Source organism: Scyliorhinus canicula, chromosome 14 (genome assembly GCF_902713615.1).
Source record: "Scyliorhinus canicula chromosome 14, sScyCan1.1, whole genome shotgun sequence".
Taxonomy (NCBI): domain Eukaryota; kingdom Metazoa; phylum Chordata; class Chondrichthyes; order Carcharhiniformes; family Scyliorhinidae; genus Scyliorhinus; species Scyliorhinus canicula.
The window spans coordinates 41,759,874-41,782,818 of record NC_052159.1 but is presented as its reverse complement, the minus strand read 5'-3'; the positions used below and the strand labels follow the sequence as shown (position 1 = coordinate 41,782,818).

Below are 22,945 nucleotides of genomic sequence, written 5' to 3'. Positions count from 1 at the left end.
TTTGCGCGCGCGCACAGCACACACACACACACACACACACACACACACACACACACACACACACACATATATATATATATATATATATATATATATACACACACACACACACCCCCCCCCCCCCCCGGTGTCGCGTGCGTTTCCTCCGGGTGCTCCAGTTCCCTCTCACAGTCCAAAGATGTGCAGGTTAGGTGGATTGGCCATGCTAAATTGCCTTCTAGTGTCCAAAAGATTAGGTGGGTTTACTAGGTTACGGGGATAGGGTGGAGGCGTTTGGTTTAAGTAGGGTGCTCTTTCCAAGGGCCGGTCCAGACTAAATTGGCCGAATGGCCTCTTTTGCTCTAATTCCTGTTCTGATAATCTATCCTGTACCAAAGCAAACTAATTTTCCTTAGTTGTAGAGTGGCATTATCAATCTGTCCAAATTCTCCAAAGCAAACCCAAATCACTCATCACTTGCCTCTTTAAGGGAAGTATATGATGGTACAGAGTTGATTTAGCCAGTGAATAATTGCTGATAGCATAGTCCAAAGATGTGCAGGTTGGGTGGATTGGCCATGATCATCTTGTGGGGTTGCAGGGAGTGGGCCTTAAGTAGTGTGCTCTTTTGGTGGGATTCTATGGAACACTAGATTTAGAACATTAAATGACCAGTATACTCAGCAATGCTGTGAAATGGTGAAAAGGGAAATTTTGATTTTGGAGATAGTGGATGGATTCAAGTGGTAAAGTTAAGAAAGATTTATGACGCTGTCCAAAAAATTTAAAGAAATTATACCAAGTGCAACAATCCAAAATTAAATGCTGTCAACATCTTTTGAACTTGCCTGTCAAACAGTTCTATCTCTATACTAGGGCTCCCCCTTGGTTCATGACAACTGAGCTGGTGTAAATTATATCCCCTTCAGAAGCTGGCCCAACTCCACCAAAATTGCAATGGAGCTGGCAGGACTGCTGTATGTGGGCTTGCTACCTGCATCCTTATCACCAGCTGCTGAAATTTGCCGGCGTTGGGAATTCTGGTATTCAGTCTCAGCAGCCGTGTTTTTTTGTGACACAAAACAGCGGCAGCAATGTACAACCCTTTAACTTTACAACAGTTGGAGAACTTACACCGACAATTATAGAATTCTCAGAATCATTGTGATCCCATTGTTTACTTTTCATTTTTTAATTAAATATTCCTCTTCTTCATGTATTACAAAATCATAAAATATCACAAACCTAAGGTGTGTGATTGGTAGTAATGGTGTTGGTAATAACAATATCATTAACAATAAAGCTGCCCTTATATTAAAAGTTTATATTTGAATTATTCAGACCCTGAAGGTTTGTAAATTTCATGCAATTACTTCTAAAAAAATTTACGTTTTTTTTTATGTGAGTTTCATGAGTAGATTATTTTCTTGCTGCTTATGGACATCCCTAAAATTAATTGCAAGTTATCATAAGTATTTTAATTCACTTTTTAAAGTAGTCTGCTTTATCTTAAAACCAAATAGATTTGAAAACTGATATAGCAACATTAAAGAAATTAAAAACTAATATGCAAAATTAGTATCTGCTTAACAGATGGCAATTTTGGGTCTAGAAGTGTTCAAGCAAGATTTATTTTTTAACACATTATTTTATTAAGGCATTTATGGTTCTACAGTAGTCCCCCTTTATAACGCGGGTGTTGTGGTCCAAGACAGCCACCCGCGTTGCAACCGAGCCGCGGATATCCACGATGGGGGTTTTAAATTTATTTAAAATCTATGCTAGCGCTTCCCATTGAGAGTCTACGGGGGGCGGGGGGAGAGGTCAGACCCCCTGTAGACTCACAATGGGAAGCGCTAGCATAGATTTTTAAATAAATTTAAAACCCCCATCGTGCATCCAATTAAAATTTCAGCGGCCGGCTCACTTTGATCCGGAGAGGGAAGCTGCTCTCACTGAAATCAGCCGGCCGCTGAAATTGACACTACCGGCTGCTCTCTCCCTCCAATCCAACTTTTTAAAGTTTTAATGTTTCTGATTGGAGGGAGAGAGCAGCCGGCAGTGTCAATTTCTTTTTTTTTCCTCCGGCTCGCCCCCTCTCCCCCCCCACACCCTCCGGCTCGCCCCCTCTCCCCCCACAGCGTCCAGCTCGCCCCCTCTCCCCCCACACCTTCCGGCTCGCTCCCTCTCCCCCACACCCTCCGGCTCGCTCCCTCACCCCCTCTCCCCCACACCCTCCGGCTCGCTCCCTCTCCCCCACACCCTCCTGCTCTCCCCCACAGCGTCCAGCTCGCCCCCTCTCCCCCCACACCTACCGGCTCGCCCCCTCCCCCCACCCTCCGGCTCGCCCCCTCCCCCCACCCTCCGGCTCGCCCCCTCCCCCCCCTCTCCTCCCCCATCCCCCAACACCCGCAGGGCCCCCCTCTCTCCCCCAACACCCGCAGGTCCACCCTCTCTCCCCCACACCCCCAGGTCCACCCTCTCTCCCCCACACCCCCAGGGGGGTCTCCCCCACACCCACAGGAGGGTCTCCCCCACACCCGCTCCCCCACACCCGCCCCCCCACCTCTCTCTCCCCCCCCCCCCCCCAACACCCACCCCCCTCCTCTTCTCCCCCCCCCTCCAACACCCGCAGGTCCACCCTCTCTCCCCACAACCCCCAGGGGGGTCTCCCCCAACACCCGCCCCCCTCCTCTTTCCACCCCCCCCCCCAACACCCGCCCCCTCCTCTCCCCCCCCCCCCCACACCCGCCCCCCCTCCTCTCCCCCCCCCCCCCCAACACCCGCAGGGCCCTCCTCTCTCCCCCAACACCCGCAGGTCCACCCTCTCTCCCCACACCCCCAGGGGGTCTCCCCCACACCCGCCCCCCCTCCTCTCTCCCCCCCCCCCCCCCACACCCGCCCCCCTCCTCTCCCCCCCCCAACACCCGCCCCCCTCCTCTTCCCCCCCCCCCCCCCCCCCCCCAACACCCGCAGGGCCCTCCTCCCTCCCCCAACACCCGCAGGTCCACCCTCTCTCCCCACACCCCCAGGGGGTCTCCCCCACACCCGCCCCCCTCCTCTCCCCCCACCCCCCCCAACACACTGCCCCCCCTCTTCTCCCCCCCCCCCTTCCTCCCCCCCCTCCCCCCCTCTTCTCCCCCCCCCCCCCCCCCCTCTTCTCCCCCCCCCCCCCCCCTCTTCTCCCCCCCCGCCCCCCCTCTTCTCCCCCCCCCCCCCTCTTCTCCCCCCCCCCCCCCCCTCTTCTCCCCCCCGCCCCCCTCTTCTCCCCCCCCCCCCCTCTTCTCCCCCCGCCCCCCCTCTCTCCCCCCGCCCCCCCTCTTCTCCCACCCCGCCCCCTCATTCTCCTCCCCCCGCCCCCCTCTTCTCCCCCCGCCCCCCTCTTCTCCCCCCCCCCCCCCCCTTCTCCCCCCGCCCCCCCTCTTCTCCCCCCCGCCCCCCCCTCTTCTCCCCCCCGCCCCCCTCTTCTCCCCCCCCCCCCCCTCCTCTCCCCCCGCCCCCCCTCTCTTCTCCCCCGCCCCCCCCTCTTCTCCCCCCCCCCCCCCCCCCCTTCTCCCCCCCCAGCCCCCCCCCTCTTCTCCCCCCCGCCCCCCCCTCTTCTCACCCCGCCCCCCCTCTTCTCCCCCCCCCCCCCCTCCTTCTCCCCCCCCCCCCCCTCTTCTCCCCCCCCGCCCCCCCTCTTCTCTCCCCCCCCTGCCCCCCCCTCTTCTCCCCCCCCCCCCCCTCTTCTCCCCCCCCGCCCCCCCCTCTTCTCCCCCCCCCCCCCCGCCCCCCCCTCTTTCCCCCCCCCCCCCCCCTCTTCTCCCCAACACCCGCCCCCCCCTCGGCAGTGTCAATTTCAGCGGCCGGCTGATTATTTCAGTGAGAGCAGCTTCCCTCTCTGGATCAAAGTGAGCCGGCCGCTGAAATTGACACTGCCGGCTGCTCTCTCCCTCCAATCCAACTTTTAAGTTTTAATGTTTCTGATTGGAGGGAGAGAGCAGCGGGCAGTGTCAATTTCAGCGGCCGGCTCACTTTGATCCAGAGAGGGAAGCTGCTCTCACTGAAATAATCAGCCAGCCGCTGAAATTGACACAACTGACATTTGGGGTCCATAATCCCCCCCGCGATATATCGCGAACCGCGGTATTGCGGAGCGCGGTATAACGGGGGACTACTGTATAACAACAAAAGATACAAATACAAATGTAAACATAATTCCGTACGTAACACCCCCACCACCACCGCCAACCATACCCTGCCAACATAGCTTATACACACAATTCCCATCTCCTCTGGCTGATCCCACCTAAACTAACAAGTGAGATTTATAAAGTAATAGTTTTACTCGTGTTGTTTGATCCGCATGATTAAATTATGACCTTGCAATTTACTTTTCTCTGTATTAATTCTTCTACATATTAGGATTGCTCCAAAGTATTTAATAAACTCAGCAAACCCAGGCCAAATGTAATTATTTTTCACAAAGCATCCAATTGTACAGATATAGCATCTGTAATTATAGATTTTTGACATTAGATTTTAATATGTTTAGAAATTGAACAAAAACACTGTTGCAATTATCTATACTATAGAATAGAAACACCAGAATCTGATGTCAATGAGTCTTTATCTATGGAATCAACACCACAGAAGAGACGAGGACGACCACCAAAAATGGCAACTGCACCACAATCGCAACCAAAGAAAAATTTGTAAGTAGATAACTTGCTTAAGTCTAAAATTAGAAACTCAAATTTGCTTTTAAAAATAAGGTTGATATTTTAAGCGCCTACTTTTGTACCTCTTTGATCATTTCGAATTTTTAAAAAATGAAATATGATCTTTTTCTGATTTGAAGGTGGATTATTGAGTTCAAACATTTAAAGATCCCAAGTCTAGCTTGTTACCACAGTTCAGTACTTGACTATTTCTGGCTTGTTAGTAAGGTAGCAATCCGTGTTGACTTTGTTTGGGAGATGCGGAGAACAAGTGGCTGAAAGTTGGGAGCGATCACTTAATCCTCAACTCTGCTAAAACAAGTGGCTCTAAGGCACTTTGAAGAAGATGCAGAAACAAAATGTGTGGAGTCATGCATGTAATTTGGATCCTGAATGCTGATATTTCCTTGAATTAGAATGCATTTAATTCATACGTTTATTTCTAACAATACTTTTTGCATCTGTTATCTGTAAACTTTAGACAATTTAACCAGTTATCTTAAAACTCGTTCACGTTTAACCAGGTGATAGCATAGTACAAGGAGTGGATTTTATTACGGAATCTTATGATTCAAACTCTTACTCATACAACATCTCTAAATCCTTAACCTAATTTATTAATACTATGATCTGTCTAAGACTTGAATACTATCCGTGCAGTTAAACTTGGTTAGGCTGCTCCACCGGTTACAACTCTTCGCTGAGTACTCCCAATTCCGTTGATCTTGCTTCTGAATTCCAGGCCTTCCACGTGAAGGTGGATCTCGCACACCATCTCCTGTCGCCGTGTCTTGTCTTCATTGGGGTGGAGTCTTCGCTGGAGGTGGCTTCCAGGTGTCTCCTCTTGTACCTTCTCCTTCTCTCTTTCGTGCCGTTCTGAAAGATTCTCTGGCTTCAGCCAATGAGGTTACCGGAGGGGGTGGGTCGCAGCACCCAATGGGAGTGCTGATTCCGTATATGGAAGATGTCAAGAGCCCTTGAGGGATCCATTCCCGAGTGTATTGAGTGCACATTACCCGTTCTATATGTTGTGCTGAGGTGCCCGCAGGCCTGGTCAATACTAACCAATACCCATAAATCGACCACGGTTGAGTATCTGCACGGATAGTATTCAAGTCTTAGACAGATCATAGTATTAATAAATTAGGTTAAGGATTTAGAGATGTTGTATGAGTAAGAGTTTGAATCATAAGATCCCGTAATAAAATCCACTCCTTGTACTATGCTATCACCTGGTTAAACGTGAACTTTCACAACAAGTTCAGATTGACTTTTGTTCGCCTCTGATTAGTGTCTGTGTTTATTCAGCCTGTCTGAATTCCCATCAGGCCTGACCGTTCCAACTGTTGCCTGCTGTTTAATTTAGATTGTCCAATTCTGTATCTGGCCTAGCTTCTCGGGCTGTTGGTCATTTTGTCACAATCAGTGATAACTTTACAATGCTGATGCCTCGAAATTACATCTAAAATACCGACTTAAATTTCTATAAAAGTTGAATAAGTTAAACTATATAATTGAATGCAAATGTGTTTTGACAATGTAGCTTTTCAATTTGAGTTATCCGTTATTACACTGCCATTTCCCATATACAATGTACTTTTAAAAAAAATAAAAAATTGGATCAAGTAATTAACCATTTTGTCCTGGTCAGCTAAATAATGCGCAAGTTGGATTCTACCTTCTATATTCGTACAAATCCATATTGAGGGGGTGTAACTCGTATAAATCTAGTTTATGGTAAGTAAACAGCAAATAAAAGTAATTGCAGATGTGTGGCAATGTTTCCTCACCAAAATTATGATGTAATCTTAATGCCCATATCGTGGATGAGAACCTCTTACAGAGACTGAAATGCAATTGCAATGAGTCAAACATTGGATGGTCCAAATTTACAATTTGTAAAGTTGTAAAAGTTCTTACGGGCAGAATTAACATCCGATGGAATGATGACCTGCAATTCTGCATACATTGACTAATTGCAGTGGAGTTGGACCACATAAGCACAAAATCATAGAGCACTAGTTAAATTACTATTTAACATTGCAATCTCCCTGTGAACGAACATGCAAAGTCGGGAAATATGGTTAAATCTGAGAACATTAAAAGTATTCCTGATCAGAGAGAAGGTGAAGTTTGTATGGCATGTGGGAAACTGTGGCACCATATCAAAAACACAAGGCAAACCTCTTGGAACAGTTTGACAAGCGGACATTCTCTCCAAAAAGGAAGAGGATGAGTAGGGCTGACTATCCCGATGTCTAAAGTTCTGCTAATATGGTTCAAAACAACCCAAGCAGGGAACCCTGCCATTTCCAGTCCAATGCTGCAGAAAAGGGAATTGCCAGGGCAAAGAAGCTGGGCTAAATGAAGACTAGGGACGGCAATATATTGGCACAGTAAGCGGTGAAGGTACAGCAGTTAGACGGCATGGTAGCACAGTGGTTAGCACTGTTACTTCACAGCTTCCGGTTCCCAGGTTAATTTCCCGGCTTGGGTCACTGTCTGCGGAGTCTGCACGTTCTCCCTGTGTCTGTGTGGGTTTCTTCCAGGTGCTCCGGTTTCCTCCCACAAGTCCCGAAAAGGTGGGCTCGTGAAGTGAATTGGACATTCTGAATTCTCCCTCAGTGTACCTGAACAAGTGCTGGAATGTGGCGACTAGGGGCGTTTCACAGTAACTTCATTGCAGTGTTAATGTAAACCTATTTGTGACAATAAAGATTACTTTTTTAAAAAGTTACAGGAGCAATGAGAGATGATTGGCTTCAAAATGGCTTTGTCAACATCTTAAACGAGGGCATATCATGAGAAACTTTGAATGTGGATGAAGCCAGATTCTGCCAGGCTGCTCTTTGATGTTTAAAGATGATATTGTCAATGGTGGAAATTGGAGCAAGGAACATGTCATTGCTTTACTTGGTCTGCACTGAAAAGCTGTTGCTCCTTGTCATTCAAAGCTGCTTCGCAAGTGTCAAGACACAGCCCATGCGGGACCAGGTCAACAAAACTAGCTGGATGACTCTCAACATTTGAGGTGTGGATCAAGAGTGGACAAACGCATGAGCAGAAGATCCCAACACAGGGCCAAGCTCCAGCCAGTGGATCATGGGGTGACTCGGAACCTTAAAACCTAGTTCTTAGGGCAGCTGTTCTCTTGGGTTTCAAGGTCATCAATAAGAATCTGTACAATCTAATTGCTGTCGAGGCTCTGTTCATCGTGTCAAAGGCGTGGAAGATAGTGACGGAAATTGAACTGCTTGAACCATGCTGGCTTAAAACCGGTTACGACTGCACAAGATGTTGAGAACGAGGAGGAGCAGGGAGAGACCAACCCTTTGGCGATACCTTTCACTCACCTGCAGGAGGTTGGAATGGAAATTCTAGCTGAGAAAACCTTGGAAACTTAAGACTTGAGGTGGACGATGCCAGGTGCTGCACAAAACTGACCGAGGATGCAATCCTTCAACCAAGGAGCCTGATTATCTAGAAGGGTCTAATAAATGCCCGCTCTCATCCGCCTTCCTCCCTAGCTGGTTCTGCAAAGGCTGCAGAAGTGTTTCAAAATTTCACACTTCAGCAAAAGCATCAAAAACATGTTTGACTGCATTGATAACTTGGTGAACTATATCGCACATAGTCGAAGACCAAAACAGATCAAAGTTTTTCCAGCGAGAACTCCTGATGTTTTTCAATGCCACGGTTGAACCATGGTAAGGCGTGTATAAATGCAATGAAGACTTTTTCCACATGTTTACTGCTTGCCTGCGTTTTGACTTGGTATTTGAATATATTGTTTTTCACAAATGCACATTGATTTACATAGAGATATATTCATGAGTGAATGGAGCCTCTTCTGCTATTACAAAGCTATTTTGTGGGTGGTTCCCTGGGATTCAACTAGTCAGGATTTTACTGTAACTAATCACTATTGGCCTTGAACAGGTCTTGGAACAGACGATTGAAGCCCTCGTCCAACCCTTGGATGGTGTATTTAATCTTCGTCAGATGGAGAAATTCCGACAGGTCTGCCAGCCAGTCTTCAGCTGTGCGTGGTACTGCTGGTCGCCAGCCAAGCACGATTCTCCGTTGTGTGGTTAAGGAAACAAAAGTCATGGCATCGCCCCTTCCCCGTCTTCCCTCTGTGTTCCCCCTCCCTGTCTCTCTCTTCTCTCTCTCTCTCTCTCTCTCTCTCTCTCTCTCTCTCTCTCTCTCTCTCTCTCTCTCTCTCTCTCTGTCTCTCAGAGCGAGGCAGCACAGTCCCGTGCAAACCTATTAAGTGTCTAATGAGTCTGTATTTCTTTAGTGATCTTCCTCTTAGCAGCCTTCATCTTTGCCTCATCTGCCCCTTGTCCAGGTGTTGGTCCGCACAAATTTGTTTTCCTCCCCTGGGGTATTGAAATAATACTCTTTACATGATCCAGAGCCTGGCTGGGAGCAGCATACCAAATCGCACGCTGGTCTTGTACAGAGCCGACTTCACCTGATTAAACTCAGCCCTGCGTTTTGCCACATCTGCCCCAATGTTCTGGTAATTTGGGTTTTGTACCCTTCCCAGGTACTTGCTTTAGTCTGTCTAGCCCACCTCTGGATCCTGGTAGATGCTTCGCGATGAACGCCCTCGGCTACTCCTCCGCATTGGGCTTCGGTCTAAGTAACCTGTGTGCTCTGTCAAGCTCTTGGGGGGGGGGGGGGGGGGGAGTTGGGGAAGCTCTTTCCTGACTAGGTTGCCTAGCATTTGGGTGGTGTAGCCTGTCAGATCTCTGCCCTTGATACCTTCTGAGAGGCCCACAATCCACATGTTCTGTCGTCGGAACCTGTTTACTTGGTCCTCGACTTTCCTCTTTAAGTTCCCTTGGAAAGCCACCAATCTTTTAACTTCTGCTTCCAGGGCGACGATCCTGTTGCTCTGGTCCGTTGAGGCTTTCTCCAGGTCGTGGATTGTCCTCCCCTGTGCTTCCTTCTTCCCCGACCCTTCAACTGTCCTTTGTATGGCATACATTGCCTCTGTCACCGCCACCCAGATTTTGATCTTTATCGCCTCTTTCATGGCGGTCAGCTCCTTCATGAGGAACGTCATCCATCCATCTCCAGGTGGTGGGGAAGGGAGGGAGGCTGATGCTTGGGTCGTCGGTCTCCCCCTCTTGGGTGGCCGGCCCCTTTGCCTTGTGGGTCAGCCGGCTCGTCTGCCTGCAGCTCATGGCCCTTTCCGCCACTTCTGACCCCTAGAGTTCTTGTTTGCTGCCATTCTGGTGTTGATCCTTTCTTCTCACTGTTGAGGTTGATTGCCGTCAGGTTTTCAGGCAAAATTGTTTAAAAGTGCCTATTTGATTCTGGTTTGGAGGAGAGCCACCTGATGTGCATCTGCTCAGTACATCACCATCACCTGAAGTCCCTTGTGACCCAATCTTTAAGTAAAATTTTCAATGTAGTGGTGAATTATTGGGCCAGAAAGTGGCATTCACAGTCTCATTGAAGCACTGCTCCTTTTTCCTTGTCTTAATTGGGAAGCTGCACATTTCTTGCCTGACTTTCCAACTCTGGCTCCCAGAAAATGTGCAATGCAGCGGTCCCAAGACCTTCAGTCACAGACAGCAGTGTTGGGGAAGTGAAGCCGCGCCCCTTTTAATGTCACAATCTCTGGTGGTGGGGGATGTGATGAATACTACAGTTACCCAGGAGTTGGAAGTGGTTTTGATTCTTCTAACATTTTCTGGGTAACTATTCATGAGATGAAACTATTAAATATGAGTTATCAGATAGTTCCTGGAAAGGCAATCATGTAATGATATTGTCACCGGGCTAATAATCTAGAGACCCAGGGCAATGATCTGGGCACAAGGGTTTGAATCCCTCTACAGCATATGCTGGCCGGAGTCACAGTGGTCTCGCCCATCGTAAACTCGGCGTAGCGGCTGTGGACTCAGTCCAGTGCCGCCATGGTCGGGGGAGGATTCCAAATCCGAGAAACCAGCCCCATATCTGCAGCAATGTAGTTGACTCTTTAAAATGCCCTCTGAAGTGGCCTCGCAAGCCGCTCTGTTGGAGGGCAATTGGGATGGGCAATAAATGCTTGCCCGGCCAGCAACGCCCACATCCCACGAATGAATAAAAGAATTGCCCATCGGAAATTTGAACATCCCAGCGGTTCCTGTGCAATCCTTGCATGGGGATTTCCAGTGCGTGCATCTTCTGGGGTGCAATGCTTGGAGATTGGGTGTTTTGGGCTATGGACATTTTTCTATGGTTGAGTTTTAGTCAATAGGCATGGATTGAGAGTCCAAAGTTTATGGCAGAGTGGGGACTTTTATAAATAAATAAATAAATAAAAAATTTAGGCTGCAATTTTCTGCCGATTTTCACCGGTGGAATCTTCTGGTCCCGCCAAAGGCAAACCTCTGTTGCCGGCCAACGGGAAACCTCGGTGCAACACTCCATAGGACGCGTGGAAAATCCCACCCTTGGGGCTTTCTCGAGACGTGGGGTTGCTGACTAGGCCAGCATTTATTGCCTATCCCCAATTTCCTTGGTAAGTGGAGCTGAGCTGTCTTGAACTGCTGCAGGCCATTTGGTGTAGATACATCCACAATGCAATATTTTAGTAGTGATTTATGATAGGGTTTGTTCTTAAAGGTAGGTGACCATTAAATTGACCAGTATTTTCTGAGTTGGGTGCATATTTTGATTCTAATCGTTAACTAATCAATAGAACTAAAACTTGGATGTTTCCCTATTGTGATGATACCATTTCCCACAGTGTATAAAAGTGAACAACAACATCCCATAAAGTGGGTATCTTTACAAATTCCCCCATTGCACCAAACTCTTGAATTTTTGCCAAAAATAGTTGGATAATTTGCAAACTATGAATTTGAAAACTAGTACTAAACCACCTTTTGTATCCGTGTGAAATTTATTTCACGTGAGAAGTGCATCGATTTTTGGCCCCTCGTGACACTTTACTGCTTTCTGAATATTTAGCACAACAGTGAAATTAAATGTCTCTGTTTTGTAGCCGTGGAGGACGTACAAGACGAGCTGTCAGAGAAGACGATTCATCAGCAGAGATGGATTCACATCATGATAGTTCATTGGAAAATATGGATATCTCCCAGGAAAGCTCAGTGGATGGAGTGAACGCACAAGAGGAGAATGAATTCAGTACACTAAAGGTATGGCCATTAATTAGGATGTACGCATGTGCTAATATAGAAGTCTTGTAACAAATCTTAGGTTAGATATTACAATTGGTATGTATTCAGAGTTTAAGGGCACGATCTTCCCAAAAGGGAGCAAAGTCCCCGAGACAGTGCGTTTAGCCGCGTGTTTCCCAGCAATCATAGTGCCGAGAAACAAGCTACTTGCGTTGAATAAGAAGCCTAAATGGGGAACGCGCGGCCGAGGTCGCTCATAACCCCGTTATTTAAATTTTTATATGGCGTCCCGATCTCCGAGGCCCACAAAAGACAAAGACCCCAACCTCCCCACAGCCCGAATGCAACATTGGAGGGTCCCCATACCCCTCAACACCCATGGTTGGCAACCCCGGCCCAATAGCATGTGTGAAAAAATGCCATCTTGACACCTTGGCAGTGCCAACCTGGCACCCTGGCAGTGTCCATGCCAGCTGGCGTTGCTACCTGGGCACCTTGGCAGTGCCAGGCTGATACCAAGGTGGCACTGTCAGAGTACCCAGGTGGCACCAGCACTGCCAGGGCACCACCCTGCCCAAAAGGCATGCAGCTGGGGGCCCCCGACCCCCTTGGAGACCCTCAAGTGCCGTTCCATTTGGTCCCCGTTTGTGGGAACCAGTGCCAGACGGTGCGCGCCCAAGGTCCCCGAGGTGAATTGATTGAATCCCAAAGCCTCGGGTACCTCGGGAATCTGCACGTTAGAGTGAGGCTTCCTGTCTTAAGATTTGTCAAAAACTGATCCCGCCTGTTGTGGGCCGGAGTCCCTTTGCAACATCTTGCGAGATTGCGTTGTATCTTGCACGTTCGGCGCGGTATCTCCTGTCTTTCAATGGCCATGTTTTTCCAGCACAGTGTCCCCGAATAATCGTGCCCAAATACTATCTAGTATCCATTGTTCAACCTTTTAATTAGAGTGAAATGGAAGCTTCAGAAATGTGCTTGCAGTTTAGTTTTCTTTGTTTTCTCACTTATTTGGATTTTTGTCCCCATTTGCCAGACTGGCACACATGTCTTCTAGAATTAACTGAGTGGGATCACCTGTTTTACATTTAATACATATATATTAACTCGTATCTTAACTGATACAGCAGTTTATCTTGTATTGCTCCTATTTAGCACAATTACCTTTCATGGTGTGGGTTTGATCGAAGATACCCAAAACCGAATATACCTCTTCTGTTTAATGTTTCAAGAAAATTTAACCATCCTATTGTTTCAAGCATTATTTTAGAAATAACATTTTTTACTGTCCTATTTTGTGTCTAATAGGTGCGTCGTAAGCCCAACAAAAGGGAAAGGAGATGAAAAGTAGATATTTTCAGATGTTGACATTAGAGCTTGGTAATTGTACTGTAAAGCTCAAGGCTAAAGGACATTGTCTAACAGATAACTGGTTGTTAAAGGAAGCATCTTGTATCTATTACCCATGCATTTGCAGTCCCAAGGTCACAAGCTTTTGGCAAACACATCAAGTCATAAATTGTGGGCTGTCGTGCATTGTGATGTGTGGCTGACTACAATGTACTGGCTTTACAGAGAGATTGAAATAAATGAAATTGTAAATATTTTTTTTTTTATGTTTTGATTGAAAATGTGCTTGTATAGCTTTTAAATTACAGCTTTAAAATCACCAACACAACTATGTATTAAATGTGTGGGTGAAGAAAGTTGGCCACACTGAATGTTGACAACTTGAGCAATACTTGTTAATAATTGTACCTTCTGTGGCATTGACCTTCAAGAAGGGACTGGTTCACGTAAAGAACAAATACATTATTGCATTTTCCTGCAGCACATACTTCTGTGGTTAGATATGTTGGAAAGTCACCTTTTCTAAATCCCTTTAGTGTTTGATTATATATACTTGTTTCTGTAACCTGCTTTACTGCTTCTGCTTTCCACCACTGAAGATGTTGGACTGTAAGTCCTCAGTTGTATAAAATGTGAAGTCAGCTAAAAATGCTTGTGGCATTTTACTTGTCAGTATTGATGCCAGAGATGTCTAGGCTTTTAGATAAAATTGGAAAAATAAAAGGATTTTAGTTAAAATATTTTAATACTGATGGTGTATTAGGCATTCGAATTGTACACCTTACTCTAGTTACTTCCCCTGTCAAATTTGTATCAATCTACTGTATCAATAAAATTCTGTAACTGAGCTTGCCTTGTTATAGTGGAAAAAAAGTTTGTGTATTTTGAAGGATAACCCTCCCTAAGTTATGGTTCCTAAGAGTTAGATCATGTGAAAGTTGTTCATTGTGGTATGTGATTAATGAGAAAAGGAGCCTCTCTGCATTGTAACAACCGTCTGTTCTGCTTGAAATGCACTTGACATATCGTTAAAAATGCCTGCAATAATATTTCGTATTTTCCTTGTTGATTTTTATTTCTGTATTGTCAATCTGTACCAACATTTGGGTTTAATCAGATTAAAATTATTTTGTTTTACAAAGATAGCTATTTGAGTCACTGCTGAGAAATTCTCAGTTGTAGTGAAATCTTGAACTGCACATAGTCAATGTAGGCTGCTGCTAGATATGCTACAGGTTTTCATTTACCTAGGCAGAATTCAAACATTTAATAAGCTTCTAGTATAACTTCCTTGACACCAATCAACATATTTGCATAGCGCAAGTTACAATGTACTTTTGTCAGATATAAAAGTTGCCTGCACAGAAAGTAAGTCAATGTTGAGATTTCTTTGTTGCCATTGCAGCTTATAGTGTTTCAAATTAGCACTGTCATTATCGCTAAACTGTAGTTGTGGCTTTTTTGTGCAGTATCCATGGTATTTTGAACAAATTGTTCATTTGATCTTGAGATTCCTCTATTTAGCAGAAAATCCATGTAGGTGCCTGAGGAAAGACTAACAGCACTGATTATTCTTATAAATGCATGCATATGAGGGTAGAAATATTTGTTCCCCTGTAATTTTAATGATTCAGCACAACTGGACAAAACGTTATATAGAATTTAGCAAGGTTCTTCTACTAAATATTAATGAACCAAAGGGATTGCAGCTTGAATATGAGTTTTTAGAATAGACTTCAGTGAAGCTATTTGAACCAATGCACTGATGCTCTTTCTTTTACATTTTTAAAATACTAAATAAAAGCTTAAAGTATTAAGTTAGGGCCTCTGTTGAGCCAGCATTGATATGTACTGCTTTGCTCTTGCCATTCTGTATCTTACTTATCACTAAAGTGGATCTCTTTCTCAATATGGATATTGCTGCTTTGATATTCCAAGTAGGAATGGGGAATTCTAAATGTTCTCCATTAGAAAGTTTTCCTCTGTAAAGATGAAAGTTATTGGCTGAGAGATGTTTTGGGACAGACAAAACACATGTTACGGCATGATATAAATGCAAATTTATTCTTCAATACAAATGCAAAATATTGCAGATGCTGGAAATCTAAAATAAAAGCAAGAAACACTCAGCTGGTCTGACGGCATCGGATGTGAGGGAAACCAAGCTAACAGGTCTGACCTTTCACCGGAAGCTCAAACATTAACTGCTCTCTCTTCTCAGGTTCTGCCAGAACTGTTAGCACTGTTTCTAGCATTTTCTGATTTTATTGCAACTGAAGCCTCATTTAACATTGTTTAAAAAAGCAAATTACTGCGGGTGATGGAAATCTGAAATTAAAACAAAATGCTGGAAATACTCCGCAGATCTGGCAGCATTTGCGGAGCGAGAAACAGTTAATGCTTTAGGTCAAGGACCTCCCTTCAGAATGTTGATTACCTTTTGTGTAATAAAAAAACAGTTCCTTTTGGGAAATACAGTGCAGTATCTCATTTTGCTTGATTTATTAAATTATATTTGGACATGAGCAATGCGTTAACACATTTTACTCGGCAGGTTCTAGCCCTCTTGTGCAGTATACGTTAATCCCTACTTTCACTTGTTTTTTTCTGTATTCAACTTAATTTTCCACTGATAAATGGGAATGCAAATTGTTTTGTAGAATTTTGCCTGCTGCTTCTCGATCGCACAGTGGTTAGAGCTGCTGCATCACAGCGGCAGGGACCTGGGTTCGATTCTGGCCTTGGGTGACATTGTGGAGTTTGCACGTTTCCCCCAGTGTCTGTGAGATTTCTGTAGGTGCTCCGGTTTCCTTCCACAGCCCAAAGATATGCAGATTAGGTGGAATGGCCAAACTAAATTTCCCCATGGGGTCCAAAGATGTGCAGACTAGGTGGGGTTACTGGGATAGCGTGGGGGTAGTAGGTTTAGGTTGGGCCTTCTGTTGGAGGGCTGGTGTAGACTCGATGGACCAAATGGCTTCCTTCTGCACTGTAGGGATTCTATAGTTCTGAGTAAATTTATTTGATGAGTACAAAATACATTATTCGGTCACTCCTTTGTCTTGCTTGACTGATCTGGACAGGTTTGTTGCTTAATTTTTAAGCTGCATGTATATTAATGTTTTGAGCCATACAAGAAAACCAGACCCTTGTTATAATCTGCAGATGGTAAGTGCCATGTGAATCAAATCCCAAAAAGGGGAACTTGACAAGTGATCGCAACTATTTTCTATTTTTACCACAAGAAAATACATGTGCTGAAGTCAGAGGCACAAATTCCAGGAGCACTGCAGATTGTAACTATTAAATTCAAGCATTTAATATGAAAACTTCAACGCATGGAATTATATTTACAGAAATAAAATTGGTCTTAACAGCACACTTCCCCAAAATATGCTTTCTTGGTCAGAGTAACAAATAAGCGCCCGTTTAGGCAGCAGTCCTTATACATATTTAATCAATCTATGAAATTCCAGTAATATTACCACAAGCCCCATTGTTACTGTAGGGCAGATGTTTCACAGGACTTCTCTCTTTCCACTTGGCTGTGCAAATTCAAGACGAATCCTACTTTCTGGAACAACCTGGCACTTTTCTCTGGGGTGGCTGAAGGATTCTTCCTCCTGCTGCAAAACACCACGGGTGAGTCGTGGACAATAGAGAGGTCCGTTGACCTCCATCAGGATTCTCCAATCACCGGGCGGACGTGGCCGGAGAATCTCTCCCTCAGAATTTTTTCTTAGCACTGGGGTTGATTGGGCCGCCATTGTGAAAGGGTGCCCTGATTGGGTAGTGAGCTTGTGGGTCACCCTACCCATGTGAAAATTCATATCACTGTGGGACCTTTCCAATAATTGCTACATATTTTATTTTGCTGTGGATCCCTTCTGGATTCCATGATATTTATAGTTTCTTGTGAGTTGACTCCTCCTGCCCTAAATCCCAATGAATTGTGAACAAAACGCTTAACTGGAATACTCCTATAGCTCTGGCAGCGGTCCAAACGCAGAAGAGGGAGTTGGTGGGAATGCAAAAATCGGTTTTGTGCCCGCATGAATTTCCTGCGGTATCCTCCACTGGTGTCCACAATGACGGATTGGGAAGCATGCTGGAGGCCGGTATGAAATGATTTGGATCCCGCTAATAGGATGCATATGAAGGCCCGACTTAAATCTTCTCAACTTTCCACAATGCCAGCTGGAAAATGCGTTTATGCAGACCATGCCTCGAACAACATATGTGCAGATGTTGAGACTCACCTGAACAATGCCTGGGGCTGCCTCTGGAGTTTGAATGGAGGCTTCCAGAAACCCTGGAAAACCATGGGGGGAGGGGAGGGGGGGGGGGCAGCGACATGTAGATCATCTTTCTCAGGAGGTCCATCTTCCAGCCTCAAATGTTCCCAGAGATTCTCCTTCAATAGTGGATCAGTAATGTGGAGTGTCTTTTCATATGGTGCTCAGATATGATGGCAGACTGCATAACATTGGGCCTGCCCGGCCACTGAATATGCCAAACACCAGGTTGCATAATGAATGAGGCTGGGGCCAAAAGGCATGGCATGTTTTCCTGCCAATACCCGTGGAAGGAAACACTCCACATTCCCTGCCCTTGGTACAGACTTGGTCCCAAAAGGGAGAATTCCACCCTTTGTGTCTTTAACGTGTATTTTTTTCAATCTTTCAAAATGAATTTGTTGAACATTTGGAGATTAGACTTGATGGGAACTATCATCAGGCAAACAATACTGAACAACAATTAGAGTAAGAATCAATTATTTTTGTCAATACAATGCTATTTGCCTATTGGCTTGTTTAAAATAAAATGAACATGCTACACTCAATTCAGTGTGCATTTGGTATCCTGCCCTAAAGCCCAACATAGAGCCGTCCCAGCCTCCAGTCTTCTATCTGTTTCATGTTGCATCCCTTTGGTGCCTTGCGATGTTTCCTATTGCCAGATACCACACCCACTTTTTACATGACAGATCAAAGAGTTTTCAAACAGATAAGGCAAAATCTGTTTATCCCTGAAACAAGCTAACAAATTGCCACTATTGAAACATCAAAACTGGCCACCATCTCAGGCAGAAATATATTATTTTCAAACATCCTAATTAATAGCCTGGGGTTTTGTAGTAAGCGATGAAGCACAGGCTACTGACCTCTATGATTTCGCCAAATCTTTGTGGACAACAAAGGTAAATTATTTGGAAGCTAAAAGAAACTGAAGACCTTTCATGTACTTTTAATTTTCTTCATAGAGACATATTATATTTCATAGCTTTTCAGGGTCAGTGAGGGTGTTCAGCACCATTTTAAAGTTAGTATGCTGCTAACACCCCATTAAAGCTCATTCAGCAAGGTCTTTAGAGTGAGACTAAGAACTTAAGTTCTAATTGTTTACTAGAATTCACATCGATTGCAGGCGACCTTTAACACTGCATCCCCTGGAAAAACAGAATCATTGACTCATTATTGTGCGGATGTGTAGAATCCAGAAGTTGCTGTCAGTTCCAATGGAGTGATGGCAGTGAATGCTGACTGTTTCACCATCATTACCATAACAAAATGTGAGCTGACACCATCCCTCAGCTCCTTTCCAATATCCTTTTTCAAATCTTTGTCAACATGAATAATTTTTTTTCTTTTTCACATTTATCAAAGTTCTGTGAAGTTTTAGGAAGCCATAATATGCCCCCTCATGAGTTAGTTTTACTCTATCCCTTTTATTGCATTTTACAATAATATCTTGCATTTATGCAGCATCTTCAGTGAAGAAAATCAACCATTTTACTTCACATCTGTAGATATTAAGTCCTCACGTTCTTTCTAATATGTATTACCTTAACATTTCTGCATATTATTTCATCTGCCCAAAGTATTTTTTCTCCTGAAGTTACTGTTCTCTTCTCAATTAACCCTGCTGTTTATTTTTGTAGCAGCCACAAAATTTAATATTGTGCCTCCTTTGCACAAGATATAATAATTTTAAAACATACTGATGTTTACTTCAGAGCAAATGCTTCCAATGCTATCCCAAAGAGGACACCAGTTTTATGACCCTCAGTCCAATTAATGAATCAACAAATGTGATCATTTTTAAATATTCTCCATTATGAACATCAATTTTTATTGTGGGTTGACAGGATCTAAATTACAGGAATGACAAAATTTATATCAGATAATCATTGATTCTAACATCCAATTTTGGCATGTGTAAAACAGCAGGTGGCATTGTAATGTTCCGATGTACTTTGCAAAATTAAAATGCATTTTCAGTGTTCAATGTTTCTGACCCAGATCTATATAAAGGACCCTTTATCTGCTTAGATGCTACTTTTCTTCCCCTTCATGGAGCTTTTGGAGTGACAAAATGAAGCCCACAGGTAAGCCCATTTGTTGTCAGAAATCAATTTGGGGGGAGAAGTGGGAAGGGGCGCTGGGAGGGGAGGTAAATTGGGGAGTATGGAGTGAGGCACTACAAAGTGTAAATGCGACCTCCTTGTGCGCAAGGATGAGCCTGATGCAATTCAACGTGGTACACGGTACATGTGATGCGGGCAAGAATGAGGTGAGTTCTTTCAGCGGGTAGCAGACGAGTGTGAGAAGGGCAGCAGAGACCAGCGGATCACGCACATATGTCCTGGGGCTGCGGAAAGTTGGAGTGATTCTGGGTGGGAGTGTTCACAGCGCCAGCAAGGTTAATGGAGGAGGAGGTTGAGCCAGATGTACCGTTTGGTGCAATATTTGGGATATCGGAGAAGCCAGGGCTGATGGAGGGAGGAAGGCCGATGTTGTGGCCTTCGCCTTTCTCATTGCCTGGTGGCGAATTGCATTGGAGGGGTGGTCAGCAACACCACTGGAGGTCGTGGCCTGGCTGGGTGACTTCTATGACTTTCTTCGGCTCAAAAGATTAAATACAAGTTATGGAGTTCCGCACAAGGTGGGGGATGTTCGCAACTGTGAGGAGTTCGTCGCTGGAGGGTTAGGGGGGGTGAAAAGGGGGGAAAATTTGTACAAAGTATAGTTGTGTGTTGGGAGGTTTGTTTCCCGAATTGTGTATGTGTTGTAACATTTTATATACGTTTGGAATAAAATACTATTTAGAAATCAATTTTGGGACAGCTTGATATATTTTTAAGATCATGTATCATCAGGCATAGTTGGTTTTATATATGATTGAAATTGCTTCAATTTCCAAATGCATTGCAAAATTAGACCTTAAATTAGTTTTATGACACCATAATTTCCGAACAATAACCACTTTGACATATTGGGAAACGCTGGAGACTGCAAATCAGTTTGACATTTTAATGAGTTTCAGAGAATAAAGAATTATTTAAAAATAAATCCAGTTGAATACTCAATCGGGAAAAAATGCTAAGAAATGATCTGTCTGGATCAAGTTAGATTATCTGCATACACCTGACCTTTTAGAATAGTTAAATTGATAACAAGAAGACAATCAACACGATTCTAGGGAATAAAGTTCACTTGAAAATTCACAGGAAGGTAACTGCTGATTTCTGTTCCTGATCTGTCAACATTTGTGCTACATGTATAGAGTAGTTTTAAAATATCACTTGTTTACCTTGAACTGCTTCTATGCATGTTTCTCGAGAATAAGCTGGTGCTTTGGGTGGTATCTATTTAACGTTTAAGGATCTCAATTCATTCCATTTGCCTTTTGTAATTGTTTATTTAAAAACAACTTTTTTTCAACATTGCGCTGATACACAAGCTATTTATAAGCTCTGATATTAAATTGCCAGTTCTTCTATTTCTGGTCGGAGCAAGGTGGTTACTAGCCAAGTTACTGCAGTGGTCTATTTATTTTTTAAATTTATTAAATGACAACTTGCATTTTTGTAACATTCCTCGCAAGAAAGCCTCTCAAAGCACTTCACAGAATCACAGAAAATACAGTGCAGGAGGCCCATCGGCCCATCAACTCTGCACCCACGTAGGAAAGACAACTGACCTGCCTCCCTAATACCATTTGCCAGCACTTGGCCCATAGCCTTGAATGTTATGATGTGCCAAGTGCTAATCCAGATATTTTATACAGGATATGAGGCAACCCACCTCTACCACCCTCCCAGGCATTGCATTCTAGACTGTCATCACCCTTCTAGGTGAAAAAGTTTCCCCTCAAATCCCCCCTAAACCTCCTGCCTTTGAACTTGTGTCCACTTATAACTGACCATTCAACTAGGGCAACCGTGCTCCCTCTCCACCCTGTCCATACCCTCAGGAAAGCAAAGCTGGAGAACAATAAATCTGGAGAAAGGCAGATTTACTGGGTTTTTTTTACTAAAAGTGATCTGGGAAACTGAAGACCAGTGAATTTAACGTTGGTTTAAAAAAATATGGAAAATCTTATCAAAGATGATGGACACATGGATATAAATACAGATTTGAATATATGTGAAAATTGGGCAATGGGTGGTAGATGAAATTCAGTATTGACAAATGCAAAGTATTTCACATGGGCACAAAAATATCCAGGGACTATTAAATAGAAAATAATGGGGATGCTGCGCCGTGCCACATTCCTGCCCCACCATGCCGGCGGGATTCTCCGTTAGGCCGGCCAGTCAATGGGGTTTCCCACTGTGGGGCAGCCCCACACCGCCGGGAAACCTCTGTGCACTGGCAAAACGGTGCATCCCGCTGGCGGAGAATCCCGCCCAATGTGTATTGAAAATGATGAGGTCCTAGTTATTAGATTGAAGCTATTGTAACAATGCTCAGTCACAGTGAATGAAGCAAATCATATGTTGGGATCCATGTAATGGTCGGCATTGAACCAAAAAAGATGGTGGGCAGGATTCTCTGTTGGCCAGTGCTGAAATCAGGAAAGGCGATTGGGCGGAGAATCAGCTCCGACTCCAAAATCTCTGCAGGTGCCGATTTGACACCAATTCGCGATTCTCTGACACCTCGACAGTGTCATCAATGCATTCCAGAACACACGTACAGTAGACACCGGTTCTATGCCATTAGCGACATCTCCATCTGAGACTGCGTCACATCACGCTGCGGCTGCCACCACCTTCTGGGTTTGTGTCACATCAGCTAGTGGCTGCGCCATCTCCCTCTGGGGCTGGGCCACCTCCCTCTGTGTCTATGCCACATCAGCCAGCGGCTGAGCAATGCCGCCGACGTTCCCAGCCATGGCTAACTGGGCCATGCTCAGGAACGCTGCTGCAATTTCCAGATGGCTCTGAGATATAGTCACCTGTGAGTCGGCAACCCTGTCCTGGGCCTCGGCCAGCGCCTGCACAGAGTGCCCCAGGCCTTGGACATAGCCAAAATCAGCTCCCCCAACCGCCTCCACCGCGGACGCTACCCGTGTGGTTTGGCCTGGGTGGCACACATTGGTGGCACCTCCTGCTCCTGCATGTGGTTGGACTCTTCCACCTGTGCCTGCAGGTGCTGGATGTTCATTGGCAAGCCCTCATATGGACCCTGCGACTATATCTCCACCATAGATCCAGAAGCCCAAGAACCGTCTGGGTGGCAGCTAGTTCCTCGGGTCGGCCCGCCCTCCGACAATTCACCCCCTGGGGAGTTCCTACCTCCGCCTGATACACCGGATCAACTGTGTGGTGCGGGGGAGGGGGCACACACATAAAACAATAGTGTTAGACAATCCGACGCGTGCAACCCAAGGGGTGGGTAAGTGATGGCCTCAATGGCTATGGCAGCTGGTATGAATGCCTGCATGTGGTGCAGGGTGGGAGTTTGGCAGTCCTCCTGGATG

General features: G+C 45.2%; 1 protein-coding gene across 5 annotated transcripts in view; it reads left to right on the top strand.

Moving 5' to 3' along the window:
* Positions 1 to 15,647, top strand: part of pds5b (PDS5 cohesin associated factor B) — a 251,107-nt gene extending 235,460 nt beyond the window's left edge. For 3 of the 5 annotated variants that reach the window (XM_038818808.1, XM_038818809.1, XM_038818810.1), the window contains 3 exons: positions 4,554 to 4,673; positions 11,689 to 11,845; positions 13,136 to 15,647. In XM_038818808.1, coding sequence (XP_038674736.1) covers positions 4,554 to 4,673; positions 11,689 to 11,845; positions 13,136 to 13,171 — 313 coding nt within the window. In that variant the 3' untranslated portion in view covers positions 13,172 to 15,647. Of the gene's footprint in view, positions 1 to 4,553; positions 4,678 to 11,688; positions 11,846 to 13,135 lie in introns of those variants that run through there. The other 2 variants (XR_005463248.1, XM_038818811.1) reach the window with 2 other exon arrangements.
* Positions 15,648 to 22,945: the final 7,298 nt, after the last annotated feature.